Source organism: Arachis hypogaea, chromosome 5, assembly GCF_003086295.3.
Source record: "Arachis hypogaea cultivar Tifrunner chromosome 5, arahy.Tifrunner.gnm2.J5K5, whole genome shotgun sequence".
NCBI lineage: Eukaryota > Viridiplantae > Streptophyta > Magnoliopsida > Fabales > Fabaceae > Arachis > Arachis hypogaea.
In genome coordinates this window covers 109,970,839-109,988,369 of record NC_092040.1, presented here as the reverse complement: position 1 = coordinate 109,988,369, position 17,531 = coordinate 109,970,839, and the positions used below count along the sequence as shown (strand labels likewise).

General features: G+C 30.8%; 2 protein-coding genes across 9 annotated transcripts; one reads left to right on the top strand and one right to left on the bottom strand.

Annotated features, from left to right (window-relative positions):
- Positions 1 to 3,809: 3,809 nt before the first annotated feature.
- Positions 3,810 to 9,973, bottom strand: LOC112802689 (transcription factor GTE6). Of its 8 annotated transcripts, none has more exons than XM_025846010.3 (9): positions 9,856 to 9,973; positions 9,296 to 9,421; positions 8,644 to 8,859; positions 7,447 to 7,524; positions 6,030 to 6,254; positions 5,666 to 5,764; positions 5,451 to 5,509; positions 4,553 to 4,703; positions 3,810 to 4,366 (listed from the first exon to the last, which is right to left on the bottom strand). In XM_025846010.3, the coding sequence occupies exons 2-9, from the start codon at positions 9,419 to 9,421 to the stop codon at positions 4,196 to 4,198; spliced, it is 1,125 nt and encodes a 374-aa protein (XP_025701795.1). In that variant the 5' UTR covers positions 9,856 to 9,973; the 3' UTR covers positions 3,810 to 4,195. The 8 variants fall into 8 exon arrangements, with proteins under 8 accessions (XP_025701795.1, XP_025701799.1, XP_072093922.1 ...); XM_025846014.3 differs by having other exon boundaries at positions 9,283 to 9,421; positions 9,858 to 9,921; XM_072237821.1 differs by having other exon boundaries at positions 9,296 to 9,435; positions 9,858 to 9,918.
- A 2,437-nt stretch (positions 9,974 to 12,410) lies between these two features.
- LOC112802687 (SUPPRESSOR OF GAMMA RESPONSE 1) lies at positions 12,411 to 16,820 on the top strand. Its single transcript, XM_025846009.3, has 6 exons — positions 12,411 to 12,558; positions 13,483 to 13,624; positions 14,315 to 14,501; positions 14,583 to 15,055; positions 15,774 to 16,205; positions 16,528 to 16,820. Exons 1-6 carry the CDS (start codon positions 12,551 to 12,553, stop codon positions 16,579 to 16,581), a joined length of 1,296 nt encoding a protein of 431 aa, XP_025701794.1. The 5' UTR covers positions 12,411 to 12,550; the 3' UTR covers positions 16,582 to 16,820.
- The last annotated feature ends 711 nt before the right edge of the window (positions 16,821 to 17,531 follow it).

The window sequence follows — 17,531 nt, the reverse complement described above, 5'->3', positions numbered from 1 at the left end:
CTCATGGTATTCACTATGTCCGAGGATGAAGCCCACGCAATTCACTCTCCTTTTGTTGATCCTACTCAAAACGCCACAGATAAGGTCAGATCTTTCGGATCGAAGAATAGTGCTCTATGATTCTAGCCTTAGTGCCACAAGAACCTCATCACCCAGAACTAATCGGATTATATGTCACATATCCTCGATTAGTCCAGATGAATTATTGGCTCAGGTGATGTATTCTCAAATTTTAGCTCAATGTTATCCGAATCAGGACTCGCAAAGAACTCATGCAAAAAAAAGGGACATACCTAGCCTCATTTAGATGAAGATTGACAGTACATCATAGAATGATATCAAATATATATTGAAATAGAAACAATAATATTAATCCATATGAATCAGCAGAGCTCCTAACCTTAACTTAGGAGGTTTAGTTGCTCATGCTTTAAGAAGATGTAAATAATATATATTAATATATAATAATTAAGTTCTTAATTGTGGATATTTTTAATTTGCAAAAAATATTCCTTTAATTTTAATACATTTTACAATGATAAACATCTAATTATAAAATTAAAAATAATGTCAAATTTAATTAAAAAATATAATAATTTAATTAAAAATTTAATAAATCTATAAAAACCAACAAAATAATTTTATGTAAAAATTTAGTGCCTTAAACACAATAATCAAAACCAAACAATTTTTTACATACACACGTAAATTTGCTTCAAGCAAACACGGAAATCGATTAGTTCAATAAAACATAAAAGTTACTTTTGTTAAACACAGAAAATATTAAGTGAACATAAACCAATTGATAATAAAACACACAAACGGCTAACAACACAAAAATTGCCAACAAAACAGAAATTTTTTGGGATAAACTACCAAAATCTCTCTCCATTTTCAAAAGCACTCGCAAAAACACCCATTTTTGTTAATAACAAAAAATTCTAAAAGTATTTTGAAACATGAAAAAATATCAACATTAAATATATATTCTCAAAAAGTATTTAAAAGAATAAATTTTGATACGATTTTTTTTAAGCATGATCAGATAAATAAAACAATTTTTTCCTTAAAATTTGTTGATTTTATATTTTTTGTAATTTTTTTATCAATGACCAAGAATATTATTAAAAAATAAAAAAATCTAAAGATCAAATTTTTATTCAATTTGTTGTATGTACTTTTTAAGTATTTATGCAAATATTTCTACAAAACTTTAAATCAAATGCATAAGATGTTTGCTAAATATAAAAGGCATTTATCATTAATAAAAAATATTATTTTTAATTATTTTTATCGTATTTTATAATATTTTAAAAATATTTTTATCGTTATCAAAATTGAGGATAATCTTTGTTAGCGTCTCCAAAATCGGTTGTCATTTTTAATAGTTTACCCAAATTTTTATATCTTAGCATAAAAGGTCCATTCACATAAAATCTGAATCACTTTATACAAAACAAACAACCTGGTAAAAGACCGAAAGTATAAAGCAATATATAAAGATTGTGAATATATGAACCAAGAAATTTGTAATCGGGGTAAAACACTTATATAAATTAAAAGCAATCCAATAATCCAATATTATATAAATCACTTAAAACAAAAAAAAATATTATTTAGATATTTTCATACAAATATTTATGTATATCGAATTTATTAAATTTGATTTATACATTTTAGTAATAAATTAAATTAATGTGTATCGAATTACATAGAATATTATATTTAAACATAAATCGAATTTATATAATTTGAATTAGCTATTGTGATATTAAATCGAATTTAGTTGATTCGATTTACTATTGTACAACACATATATAGTAAATTAAATCAATTTAATTTGATTTATTACTACACAACATTATATAATAAATCAAATCATCATGATTAGATTTACTATCTGTACAAAATATTGACATTTTAATTGTTTATTTATTCTATATTAACTTTAAAACATAAATGTTAATAAAAAAATACCCCACATTTGAATCCAAATAAAATATCAAAAAATAAAAACAAATAAGAATAGAAATTTAACTTTTGTGTTTTAATTCAAATTTTAGAAAATCTACATTTTTATAAACTTATAAATTTAAAACGGAACAATAAACGATTTCTAAAAATTTTTTAAAAATCATCATTTGACTCATTAGCATCTAAAGAATTATTATTGGAACTTTTCACATTGAAAAAGTTAATATAAAGTATAGCCTTCTAAGGTGGTATAAGAATTAAAACTTAAATTTTTTTAAAGTCAGAAATAACAGATAATTATACAAATTAAAATGATCAACTATATTTATATAATATCTGTTACTTCTAATTCTGTAAAAATTTAAATTTTAACTCCTATGCTATTTTGGAGGGTTATACTTTATATTAAGTTTTTTAACATCAAAAATTTCGATAATAATTCTTTAGATGCTAATGAGTCAAATGATGATTTTTAATAAATTTTTAGAAATAGTTTTATTTTAAATTTATAAATTTATAAAAATGTAAATTTTTTAAGTAATAATAAAAAAATTATGCTATTTGATCTGTATCTTGTTAGCATATTAAATTGTGTATATAATTTTTGTTAGTCTAATCAATAACTAAACCAATTTGGTTAGATTTAATAAAAAAAAATTGTATGAATAGTATCTCCGATAAATATCAAATAGCGGTGAAAATGGATGTAAAAGCAGTCCTGAATGTTATCTCCAAAAAGGAGTACCGGAAGGAACACCCAAATTCTCTTATCCATGGCATTGGGGAGAGTACTTGTAATAAAATTGGGATATCAACCTCATCCATATTTATAGAGGGTAACAAAGTAACTGATTAACGGCTAAAGAAAGTTTGCAGAAAAGAGGAGGTAAGATGGGTAGTTAGTAAGATTTTGTAGGTAGCATTTGTTTTTGGAAGTAGAATACAGAAGAGACATAGACAACACATATTTAAAAAGTGTTTGAAATTAGAGATAAAGACACTAAACACATTATTTTTGAGATCTTTTTTATATTTTTATGTCCACTCTTTTATAGGAGACAATGATAGACACGGATTTGAAAGAACGAATTTTTTTTTATAAATTTTGTTTTTCTTTTTGTCCGATATTTTTTATTATTCCATTATTACCCCTTCTTATTTTTTCTTATTGAGTTGTTCTCAGAAAGGTACTTTCTTCTTTCTGCTCTTTCTCTATCTCTTTCTTTTTCAGATACTCTCTCTTTTTTGTAAAATTTTTTATTGGGGTAAATAATTCTTTTCTTATCGTTTTTACTTCAATATCATTTTAACCTTGTATTATATTATTTAATTTGTAATAAAAATAATTAGTCTTAAAACTTTTAAAAGATAAACATTATCAAGAATAAAATTGAACTTTTAAAATACTAAAAAATAATTTATAAGTTGTAATTGATTTTATATAATTTAAAGAAAAATCAATTTTTAGATCAAAAAATTGGTTTTCTAAATAAAAATAGATTTTTATGTACAAAAATTAATTTTTTTGTGTAAAAACAGATTCTTTTTTAAAATTTGTTTTTTATTTAAAATTAATTTAACTTATTAACTTAAACAAAATTTTTTATTAATCAAACTCAAATTTATTTATTTTGTTAATCTTAACCATATGTATTCCTACTTATTAATAATAAATTTAAAAATAAAATAATTTTATTTATAAATTTTATTATATAAATACTATTATATATTTTTTTATTAAAATTTTTTACCTCTTCAAACATTTTTTCAAATTCCATCTGTATTTATATGTGCTCTTATTCTCTATTAAATTAATTTGTATTTGATGTACAAAATTTGAAATCACATGACTATTTTAGTCATTTCATATAATATTTTAATCTTATCTATGTATATCCAAACATAACACTGGAGAATACATTAATATCTTATACATTGTATCCAAATACAATACACAAAAGTCAGCATAGTATGCTGAAAAGGTGAATCAGCACGATAGAATTTCTCGATATATATATATATATCACGATCAATGGTTAATGATTCTGGAATACTTGAAAGCCTTCTGAACCTTTATACTATCGGCTTGCTTTCCACTCCATGTGCATTACAACTCAATTTCTTCTTTCTTTTTATGTTTTATCCTTTTCTTCATTTTTGGGGCTGATTATAACTCGTTGTAGATAACATAGAAAGCAAAACCCTTTCTCCAAATAACCTTTCAAGTGGGCTTCTTGTTCTTAGAAGCTTTGGCAACAGCATCACATGACTCTTTTTTACGTTTGTTTTTGTTGTTATGATTTTCATTGCCACTGGTGCTTCCTGAATTCTTGCTCTGTTTTTCTAAAGCCTCCTCTATAAAGTATTTCAACTTCCATAAGGTCGACTGGCTCTGCTTAAACAATGCATAAATCGTTAAAATACTCATAATATAATATCCCCCCAACTGCATGAACCGAAAGCAAGAAAAACAGAAAACAGATCTATTTGTTTCTTTGTATCTTTTTATTTAAGATTTATGAAGGGAAACAAATGGATGAGATTGTGACACTTGGAATGAAGTATATAGATAAATTACCTGAGCATCGATGTCGAGATCCACCTCTTCTGCAGTTGCTTGGAAGCTCGGATTATTTTGGGCGACGATTTCCAATGCTTTACTTAGATCTTCAGGTGACAACCGAGCAAGAGCCGCGCCTAACTTTCTCTTTTCATCTGTTGTCATTTTCCTGTAACCAATATTGTCAAACTTAGCTATATGGGGGTGATAAAACAAAGTCATGTCTCTTTTGAAGACAGAGAAAGATAAAACGAGAAATAAGTCACTAAAACACATATGAGGCAAGGGCGGCACAGAGAATAGGGATGATTGAGTACGGTTCATCTTCAATTATATTTTCATCTAAAGATAATCAAGGAATAGAATTCAAACTTAAAAGGATTAACAAATTAATTGAATGGTTTTAAGTCCAAGGACCATCGTGATGCCATGTACATCTCCAACTCCAAATATAAAAAATGGTTATGTAATCTGGCTTTTTTTATAGCAGTTCAAGTGTTCAACAGTTAGGCAAAGGAAATATTAACTTTGCTTTAACTTGTCTACTTTAAAATTGTATTCAAAGCATGAAAAGTATATCTAACTGATTTTGAAACCCAAAAATGCTTTTAAGGTTTATCTATTCCAACCTCATATCCAATTCAATAGAACATATCAAATTTAGTTTGCATAATGTTCATCATTTTCAGAGTGAATTCTACAATATACTCCTATGTATCCCAGAAACTGACATAAAATTGAGATGTGTTAAGAAATGAATTTCACCATTCCTAAGGTGTCACAAAGGGGAATAAGCTACACCACAAAGTAACTAAGGTAACTTTGAAACCATTTTCTCCAATTCAAACAAAGCACACAACTTCATAGCTAGAAAAATACAAAATACATAGGAAAAACATGACGTATCAAAGCTAACCTGAATTTTTTAACAGCCATCTCCCGTAGCTCTTCTAAATGCACATCAACATCATACAGCTGAAAAGATAAAAGGTTCAATCTCTTGAGCAAGTTCAAGACATGTAGAAGAAGTATGTTTAAAATGCTTGCAAGAGATTGTACTTCATTGTGTTAAATTTCCTGTCGCCCCCATATGAAAACTAAACAATAAGATCATAGAACTTCTACAAATACCTCGTTACTTAAGTCTCTAGCCATCCTGGCATGAGCTGCTTCTTGAGCAAGCTGCATGCTTAACTGTGCTTCAGCTTCTTCTTGTTCTCGTCTTGTTTCCTAAAATTTAATAATCCCAAATGATTAGAAGAATTGAGGTATTATCATCAGAAAAAGGGGGGGGGGGGGGGGACAAAATCTAGGTAGGTACCTAATGGAAAAGCACAACAAAATAACTGAATTTGGAAAATTCCATCTTCACAATCATTAATATCGGGGAAAACAATTCACAAGAATTAAGCTTTTCCATCAGAGTTTCTAATAATAATAATAATAATAATAATAATAACAATAATAATAATAATTAAGAGAAAAAGGACTTTACCTCTTCAGTAACTTTGGGCAGAAATTGCAACCATTTCTCCTCAAACTTTTCCAGCAAAGTTTTTGCCATCACATGGACATCACTTTTTTCGTCATTATACTTCATAGCATTCGTGAAAACTAACCTCACGTCAACACATATCTCCCGAACATTCTTATATCCTGTACCATCTTTAGCTTCCGTTTGATTCTTAATGGTACTAAAATCCATTGGCTTGTCAATGACCTAATATGCACCACACCCAACAGATTAACCAAATTCATAAGAAATTTCTGTGGAGCATCAGATTCCTGAAATATGCAGTATCGAATGAAAGATCCTTAACTTAATTAAAAGCCTATTGATCCAAAACCACAACTATATGTCACATATTAAAAAAAATGAAATTTCTTTTCATAATAAAATATATTTATGAAAGAGAAAAGTTAAAATAACAACCAAGTCTTCTCCAATTTGATGAAGTTGCCAAGAAGGATCAAGCAATTCTAGGGTCTTGTTATAAATTATGTTTACATGCAAGCATATTAAAATCTGGATCTATTTAAATAGTTTCACATATAAATTTTCATCTTTCTCTACACCCTAGCTACCGGCGTACCCTCCATCTAATATTTTCAGGGCTTTTATAGGCTTTCTTTGCATATATGCCAAAACCATCTAAGGCAAGGTTCTACCACCGTTTCCATAGTATGCACTATCACAATTCTCTCTAATACATTTATCCCTATTCTTATACTGTCCACTTATTGAACGTAACACCCCATTTCTATAATGTTAAGTTTTTTGTCTTGGCTTTCTACAGCCTAACATTCTTCCTCTACCTCTGTCACTTTACACTTCCTCTAACCCTCCTCCTCCTCTGCCTCTCCTTCTTTCTCTCTTACATTTGAAGGGAACAATGGAAATAGAGGTTATAAGAATAAAAAGGCATGATTCAAGAGTGACAAATTTGAAGGTGGTGGAAAGGGAATGGAAGAGTGGTTTTGGTTTGGTTTTGGGAAAGAGAGGGATAAAGGTAGAGGGAGGAGAGATTAGTGGAGGTGTGTGGTGGCAGCAGAAAGAAAGATTATGGAGGAGACACAATAGGTTGGGATCTGATGGGGGGTGTGTGACTGTTGTTGCTGCTGGGAGGAAGAGAAGAAGTGTAGGTTGGAGTAATTTTTAATTTTTAATTAGAAAGGGTAGTTTTGGTATTTTATACGTGTCTGTGTTTTGTTCATTTTAACCAATTGTTAGACAAAGACATTTTTTCAGTTCTATCTACTATAACCAAACACAATTCAGAGACATAACAATTGTGTCTCCATCCCTACTGTCTCTATATCCCTGTCCAGTGTCCTGGGACACGTATCAAACGCACCCTAGTGTCCCCAAATAAGGAATATCCTACCCAAAAAAGGCCCTATGTCATCCTCACCTCGTAATAGTCATGCAAACCAAGGCCCTCGACATCCACAGGCTGCATAAAAGGCCAAGCCCACTTGTGTTGGGTGATCTGATGGAAAAAGACCAGCTACAAATTAATATGTAGTTCTAAGAGAAAGACAGCATATACTATCTAAATCATGTACCGCAACTCAATTGCATGGCATGGGCTCAAGTTCCAAAAATTACATGAAACAATAAATTTACAGTAAAATCAAGAAGTAGAGTGCAGATAATAATCACGTCTGTCACATTTGAAAATGAAAATAAAGCAATATTTAGTTTAGATTGTTCTGATAATAGAAATCAGATTACATATGATAGTTGGCTTTACAAAAGATTCAAGTTGTGGGCAAAATAAAATGAATATCTTCATTTTTATCAACAAAAATCTAGAGCCCCACTCAGGCATGTTGATTTTCATATTCAATGTGTAAATCAGAACCTTAGTGGCAGAAAATTGGTGTACCTTCACAAACAATTAAATAGTTAAAAGCCTTTATGCAAACATTAGATTATTCTCTATCAAAACTGGGATTTAAGTCTTTAACATATTAGTCCCTAAGTAGATACTTTAGAATCATCCACCGTCACATCCTAGAACTGTAGTCCAACCTGTCCTATTACAAACTTCTCATTGTGACATATGACTCGTTCATCATTTTCATGAACTCTAATTATAACTTCATAATACTTGAAAGCCCTTTTTATCGTTGTATTAGATACCATGTCAAATGGCACTTAGTAATCTATGTAACTATTTACCTAAACTATTGAAATTTAATAAGATCATTTATAACTATACATAAAATTGAGGTTCTACCAATGTATTACATATCATGAAAAAATAATCAATTCTCTATTTCCCTATTCACAAAAGTTGACCTATAATCTTGTTATATTGCTCTCTGCATTCAGAGATTAAAGGGCAGGGAAAGAAAGAGCAAAAGCACAGATAGGCATACAATTTTTAACCCAAAAAAAGTTAACTAGAGGTTATAATTTGACAGTTGTGTCTTGATTCTTGCTATTACCACGAACTTATACAGATGCAAAACGTAGCCCATATGTAACCAAAATAAACAAGAACCGTCTCTAAACAAATAAACAATCAACATACAGATGCATGTTTCACTACCAGGGGTCATCTATAAAAACTTTAGACATAAATTAAAGATAGTTTCCTTGCCTGGCGCAATATTGTGCCAAACTGGCGCATAAGATCTTGCATTCTCTTTGCCGCTGCTGCTTCTCTACGTGTTGCTACCTTGTTTTGCTTCTTAATACTTGGAACATGTTTCTCCTTGTCTTTATCCTTTGTAGACGAATTACCTTTATCCATATTGTTTTGTCTTTTATTCGTGCTCGAGAAAAAATTTTCTATGTCATTCACTTTCTGCTCAAGCTGCAGGAAGAAAACATAACACATAAAACTTCCTGTCTCAAAATAGGAAATAGTGCTTCCTCCATCTAAAGCTTTGCAAACATATCATAGACATGCATAGCGCATGAAAGCATATTCAACAAAACTCATGCCATATCCATTATTTTTAAGATATTAAGACAATTCTTCTAGTTGTGTAGCATTACTCAACAAAGCAAATATGATAGATGAAAGGGGAATAAGCAGTTAACCTATTGAACTCTGGTCCATGTGCAATTTACACCTTAAAGGCTTAAACTTTCAAAATGTGTAATTTGATACCCTAAAATTGCTATAGAGTACAAAAAGTGAGATATTTAGTTTATTTTCCCAAAACAAAATTCACATTGCATCTTGAAAACTGACATAATTAAGACTATTATTAATTGTTGAAATAACACTCACTAGCAATACTTGCCTCATCAACTTTGGAAATCATATCATCGACACGACACTTGAATCCCTCCATTTCGATCAAACAGTCATAAGGGTTCCCTGTTGTAATGTTTTTTGCCTCCGAAATCGATGCACCAAATGTGTCCATCTGACACAAGAACACTCCAATCGATGCAAATTTGTTAGTTTCTAGAAACAGATTTTTAAGTAAACAAGCAGTCTTAAAAAATAAATAAACATTTTATATTGAGTGACTCAGAGAGAGGATGCAGAAAACAAAAGCAACGTAGGTAAGCACAATGCATAATTCAGAACGAAAAAGTTTCTACCAATGAAACCAGCAAGAGTTCTACAACTAGCACAGAAAATTAACAAAATAATTGAAGCCTATCCTTTAAATTGTATATAACATTCCATCTATTTACAATTGGGGATTTGCAATTTTATAATGACTGTATAAGCAGTTCCATCCCCATTAAATAGCCACATGTGTGTGGTGAACAAAAAATGTTAAGGAACAAAGAAAGGAAGAGAGATGTTAGTAGAAGAGAGGAGTGGGTAACAGTGAAGAAAGAAGCTCACACGATCAAGAAGATTGGAGTTGCGCACTGCGTTTTAACGCAACCTCCCTCTGTTGTAGTGTGACACTAGTTTTCTGCAGAACAAAGAATTTGTAGCTATTTTAGAAAAATAATAGAGTGATAATTTGGTATCGAAGATTTTAATTTTAGATAAATTAATTTTTAAAAAATATTAATTAAATTTTGGACAATTTATTAAAATAAATAATTTAGCTTCCAATTTTATGAGAATAAATATTTTATAAAAAGGATAGTATTTTTTGTTCATAAACTATGAAAACTGCAAAAGAGACCACGGTTTACAAATGAACATAAACCGCTACAGGATTTTACTTTCGAAGAAAATTGTACATAATCCACAGTAGGGTATCGCGGTTTGTGTGTGAATTGCAAACGTGCATAAACTGCAACCCTTTTGGCTTCTACATCTCCATCTTCTTGCTCGCATTAGTCCCACTGTATTGATTGATTCTCCCATCATACTCCCCAATTCTCATGTTATTCTGCTTTCTTTTTTTATATATTTTTTGTTAGATTTTTTCGCAATGCTTTTGATTATTTTGTTTAAATTTTATCAAAAGATAAATTTTTTTGAGATCCTGGTATGTTGTGTTTATTTATTTATTTTTGTTCTTATTTTTCTAGACTATACCTTCTCTAACTATGGGCTCATTTCATTGGCTAAATTTTCTGTCATTCTAATCAAGGAACTCTCAATGATGATTCTGATTCCTCCTTCAAGTTTAAGAACAATTTATTTTTATATAATATCAAATATGAAATAAATTATAATCTTAAAATAATTAATTGCATTTATATAGATCAACCATTAAAAAATAAGATTGGTAAGTTAATCTATTATTCATCGTAACTCTTTTAATTCAGGTAATACATACTCTGTACTAAATAAAAAAATTTAACAAATATACTTGTTTAATCCTAATTTTTATAACTATAAATTTTAGGACAATTTACTATATTAAATAATATAAAAACCAATTTTACCAGAATACACAAAATGAAAAATAGATACCAAAATACATTTTTCCTCTGATCTATGTTAATCGCGACTGGAGTTCCGCGACTTATGAATATTAATCCACTATAAGGGTGTCACGGATTACGTGTAACTAAAAATGACCATAAACCGCGACAGGGTGTCGCGATTTACATGTTGGCATAGGATGTGCATAAATCGCGATAGGGGTGTAGCGGTTTATGCATTAGTATAAAGATTTCTAGAGAGAAGTAGTGATTTTCTAAAGAGAGGAAAAAAGAGAGAAGTGGTTGAGTTGAGTTGAGTTGTTCGTGTATTTTTGTGTACTCCTATATACTGTTTGTAGATCTATATACTATTTGGAGATGATTATAATTGATGAAAAAGGCGGAATTCAAAAAACTTAAAAGGGAGTTTGTCAGGCAAATTTGACAATTTTTATAAAGTTCGCCAGGGTCTAGCAAACTTGCTTAAATGTAAAAAGAAAATCATATTTTAGAAATTAAAGTAAAAAAAATCATGTTCGTGGAAATATGGATTTATTTTATTTTATTATTGAAAAAATTCCTGTACTATCACCATCACATCATCATGGACTAGAGAATCATGAAACAAGGTATAAGCGATAACAACCTTCATCAGTTGCAGCAGGCGCGGCCAACACCGACTTTCATAAACCCATATGTTTGTCACCAATTCATTAGTTTTTTCAGCAGCATTTTAGTGTCGAGTGTGAATTTTCTTCTGGATGAGGCGGTGACGGCAACATCAAAAACTCCTTTAGATTCTCTCAGATAATGCACTCCAGCTCCCAACGAATGTGCCCAAGAATATGGTAGCAATGGCAGTCCGATGAAAAACGATGGTGACCGTGCTGTGTTTAGATACGATAACAACATTATTTATCTTAGGGTGAGAAGAAGGAAAGGAAGGAAGAGGGAGAGAAGAAAATTTTTTAATCAAATTGAGAGCAAGAAGAAGAGGAAAGAGTAAAACGACGTCGATTAAGTACAAACAGCAAAACGACGTTGTTTCTCCCGTGATGAAAATGGATTTAAATTCTTTAAAATTTGAATTTTACTTTAAAGAGTAAAGTGAGATTTTCTACCTTTAAATATTTTTTCTTTTATATTTATTTTTTGTCCTACCTATAAAATAAATGGTGAGTGATCACACTTTACTCTTTAAAGTAAAATTCAAACTTTAAAGGATCCAAATCTGATGAAAATGGATGGAGAGGCCAACTTGAGTCACGCCTTCAAAGTTTTAGGATACAATTTGAGTCAATTAGAAATTAAAAAATTAAATTGAGTCAGATGTTAAATTTTAGGAACCATTTTAAAGATTAACTCTCAATTTCATGTAAAAAAAATTATAAAAATAAAACTATATATAATAATATAGAAATATTAGTTATAATTATTAATTTTCATGTCATTTCATAGCTTTTTATTTTTCTAGAAAGTAAATTTTATTTACATTTAAAAAATAAAAATAATGTTGTTTATTTTCTGTTTTAATTTTTTCAGATTATAAATAAAAAAATTAAAAAAAATAGCGCATCCGACACACACACAATTTTGGGCTTCTTTTTATTTGTATCATTTGAAAATTTTGGATGTTTCTCAGACAGAAAGAGACAGACCTGCTTTTGAATTTGTGACATTGGTTTGAATCATCAAAAACCTCTCTTCGTTCGATGGCAGGGTATGTACCTACTATGCTTGATCATCAAAATCCATTTTTTTATCAGCACATCGTTTCGTAGCAATACTATGTGAACTGAGAGAGATTATTTTTCCACTTTCATTCTATATTAGAAGTGGGGTTACCTTGTTCATGTGGAAAGTTATACCCTTTTTGCGTTTTGGTGAGATTTCTTAGTTGTGTTGGTCGTCTTGGCGATTTTCTGTTCATTGATTGAAAGAAAAGTGAACGGATTTAATGGGATTAGTTAGTTTTATGGGAAAAATGACTTCCTTTTTTCTATTTTTTTTTTGGGATAAAATTTTTTACTTGGAGTTCGTTTCCACTTTGTTGACTGTTCTATGATCGAAAGATAAATGGATGATCCTGAAAGCTACTGAAAGTTGGGGTTTCTATTTCTTGTATTATTTTTACCCATTTGATAATATGCATTTATGGTAGTGTGTGCCATAAGAATTAGTTCTTACAATTTTTTAGTTTCACATTGTTTTTCTTGCTTTATTATCTTTGTCAGTTTTGACTTTTGAGTTCACTTAATAACGTAATGAGTGGCAATTTTGTGTATGTGTGTGTGTGAGCTTTGTGTTTGTATTTTTGTTCCAAGTTCTGAAATTTATTAGGTTGCTTAAAATTGGTACAATGAACATATGCATTTCTTGATAAGTATCAGTTCCTCTTTTGGTGGTGAGGTGATCATAGATTGCATTGTTTCTTTCTCTATGTTACCAAGCCAACTTTGTAGAAAAATAAGAGGAGTCGGGTGATTGGGACTTTTATGACTCATTATTTTATCTATTTTGCTATTCTTTTGCCATAGAGGACTCTTGATCATTTTGATTTATTGTTTCGTTTTTCTTCGGGGTGTTAGAATCTATACATGGTCATGGACTTCTATAACTTTGTGGCTCTTATATTTTTATGCAGAGCATCATGGTTGGTGGACAAAAGCAGAATTGCAACCAAAATCAAGAGTGCATCAGGAGCTTGTGATCCTAACGAAGTTATTTGGAAAACCAATCCTACCAGGATTTGCCCGAATTGTCATCATCCTATTGACAATAGTGATGTATGTCTGACACCCCCCCCCCCTTTTTCTCTTTTTAAACTTAATTCTGATTAGATTTCATGATAATTGTTTTTTTTTTTCTTTCTATTTTTATATTTTGGCCTTTCAGAAATATAAATTTTATATTTTCATGTATTTAAGTAACATCATTTTGTATGCTAGTTTGTGATCTATTGAGTGGTCTTTGTTACATGGGAATTAATGGTTTCAACTTCAAACTAAGCATGATCTGCTTGGAAGTATAATTTCTTTTGTAGAAAATTGCATATTACCAGTTTAAGTGTTGGTTCAAAGGACCGGTATTGCTTGATATTCATGTAAGTGTGAAGATAACTTATCAACTGCATTAAGGGTAATGCCTTCACATCAAGGTCAAAATTAATGGAATTCCATTGCTTCCCTAAATTTTGCATATGCCAATATGAGTTGAACCTGTTAAATTGGCTTAATCCACCATGCTTTTGGGACAAAAGTTGGAACATGTTTCAATCACCACTTTGGTACTTCTAGTATTTTATTTTCTTCTTCATGATAAAGTTATATGCCATTCTTCAGAAATATGTTTAGAAAGTTTATTACCAATAAAGTTAAAAGATATTGGTTTGATAGTTCAAACTTCATCCTTTCTATTTCACAAATAATGGCACTTAAATAGTTATAGATGATTTAACATAAACCTCCTGTTGTTAGGTAACTCAAGAGTGGCCTGGCTTACCAAAAGGGGTTAAATTTGATCCGTCAGATCAAGAGATAATCTGGCACTTGCTTGTAAAGGCTGGTGTAGGAAATTTAAAACCTCATCCTTTCATTGATGAGTTTATTACTACCCTTGAAGTGGATGATGGGATTTGTTATACTCATCCTCAACATTTACCTGGTTTGTAGCACATAAGTTTTATTCATAGTTGAATTCTTGTTTGATTTTCAATCAATATGATATGTTGCGATTAAAATTTAGGTGTCAAGCAAGACGGAAGGGCCTCACATTTCTTCCACAGAGCAATAAAGGCTTATAATACCGGTACTCGAAAGCGTCGAAAAGTACATGGTCAGGATGACGTTCGTTGGCACAAGACTGGAAGGACTAAACTGATCACCCTGAACGGGGTTCCAAAGGGTTGCAAAAAAATCATGGTTTTGTATACAAATGCGGTGAGAGGAGGAAAGTCAGAGAAAACTAATTGGGTTATGCACCAATATCACCTTGGGACAGAAGAAGATGAAAAGGAAGGAGAATATGTTATTTCTAAAGTGTTTTATAAAGAAGACCAGGATATACCTGAAGCCGCAGAAAGTAAAAATGCAACAGTTGCGAAAGTAGATCCAGTCACTCCCAAATCCACGACTCCTGAACCTCCTCGTAATGAAAGGCAAGATTCAGATCTAGGCCTGGATCTAGACCTAGGGCAAGAAGCACTTGTTTTTACTGAGGTAAAACCTTCAATGTTTTCCTGCTATTGAATATCAGAATCTGTTTTCTGTTATCATTTTGCTGTGATCATTTTCATATTGCGTGTTTTTTCTTTTGTTATTGGAGCGAGATCTTTCAGAAAATGGATGCAACTTTATAATATTCTTTTGGGAAAAGAAATGTGGGGGGGGGGGGGGGAGGACGATGGATTTGGTGGAAGTACTTTTCATTTATAAAGTTTGAAACCTATTTTCACAAAGTAAATATCCATGATTCTACCTGCTAAAAGAATCACCATTAGTTCTGCATTAGATACTTTTTGTCTTAGTTGTTTTTCTGTCTCAAGTTATTATTGCTTGGCATTGAAGTCTTTTATGATAGTTGTACAATTTATATGAAAGTAGAAATAAAGCGAAAGCCTAAAATTAATTTGTTGTATTCCACTTTTAAGTAGTCTTTGTCCCTTGATTCATCTTGTGATGTTAATTTGATTAAGAAAGGAAGCTTTGTGCTTAACTTTACATCTCATTGAACTCTCATGCTTGAAGAATACTGAACAGTTATTTTGCAATCATATCTTGCCTCCTTTTTTACCTTTTCCCAGAAACTGCCCTAAGCATATAATCTTGACATATAATTTGATGATATAGTTCTATGGAATCTGAAAATTGCAGTAACAGAAGTTGATTATTCCCGTTCTTCGTTTCTTTTTTTTTTTTTTTAAATTTATACCCTTAGATGGATTGCTTAGATGAAATTCAAGCTGACTGTGAAGAATCTGCGAAAGCTAATCCACCAGTACTGGAGACACAAGAAAATGAAGGGATGGACAACAAGGAAACTAATGCTTATGAAGCACAACCGTGGTGGGATAGTGATTCACAGAATCTATTAGATTCACAACAACTCGTTGAAGCATTAACTCTCTGCGAAGATATATTTCACAGCCAATCTTCCAACAAAGACGATGAAAATGATAAGAACCAAACCGGTCTATCTGTGTATGCTCATCTAGGACCAGAGCATCTGAAGAAGGATATTGAGGAGTGTCAAAAGCTTGCTCCTGCAGGACCAGAGCATCAGAAGGATATTGAAGACGGCCAAAATCTTGACATCGACCTTGCAAATATAGAGCGGGATACTCCTCCTGAGCATCGACTAAGTCAGCTGGTATCTCCATGTTCTTGATGATTTTGCATTACAATGAATGAATTCATTTAAATCACCATTACTAATTACTAGAATGCTTCAAATTAAGTTTTCTTTCATTTGGTTTTGAAAGTAGTTATGAATTTTTTTTCTTTTGGAAAAAAAAGTGTCACTTGTGTAATAGCTTGCTTAATTGAAAATTGCGCACATAATCAGTAGTTACTTTACATATGTTAGGGAGTTATCTCAGGGGGTAAAAGTTTTGTACTAATGGAGAAAAAGTATTTGGACACCAATCATCATAAATCCTGTTTATTAATGATGCATTTTCATGTTTCTGTAGGAATTTGGTTCGCAGGACAGCTATACTTACTGGGGTTTTCAAGGCGTAAACTAATATCTTCCTTGATCTCTCGGCTTTGAACCAATTTTTTTGCAACTACATTTTGTTGATGTGTTATTTGTCTTTTGCCTTTGTGTTATGCTAAACTATGGGGCAAACTTAACTGTTACGAGTAAGTGGTTACTACTAACTATGCAGTAATGTAAGACTGTGAACCTGATATATATTTTGATCAACCTTGGTGTAAATGTAATTCAAACTTGCAATTCTCGGCTGGTTGAAGTTTTGTTCTATATTCTTGCAGTTCTGGATGTGGACTCTAGAGAGAAAGATGCATTTAGATTTCTACTCTATTCAAGCAGCTATGGAATTATCAAAGTTGCTTTTAGATTTCTGATAATGGCTTAAGACTGAAAAATAGTAATGTTGGCTTTGTTCTACAGTACCAAGTAGTATCAGGATGTGAATTTTATCCAAAAATAATTTCTTCAAGACCAAAAATGATATATAACCAGATTTATGTGAAAATTTTGAATATTACATTACGTCCATTTTTATTCCATTTCAGAATTTGACATCAATTAATTTTATAATAATAATTTAAATGTTTTATTTTAACTTTCTAATATTTAAAATTCCGTTTCTTTTGACTTGCGTATTTCTTTTATAATTTCGTAATGTTTTACTTTTGTTTTAGGTAGAAAAAATAATATTGGTATTTAAAAATAGGGGCTTGCTACACATACAAGTAAAAAGGCCGTACAAGTTTTACAAGTTATCAGCCCAAACTTCATTAACACGCGCATTAACTCATTTTGAATGGAGCGTAACTATACGCACCCCACTCAAACGGTTCTCTTCGTCTTCTTCTTCTTCTTCTTCTCTTCTTCTTCGTCTTCCTCTTCCTCTTCCTCTTCCTCTTCCTCTTCTTCTTCGTTTTTTTTTCTATTTTCATGGTTTCTGAAATTTTTCTTATTCTTCTTGCTGCACGTTCTTCTTTCTCT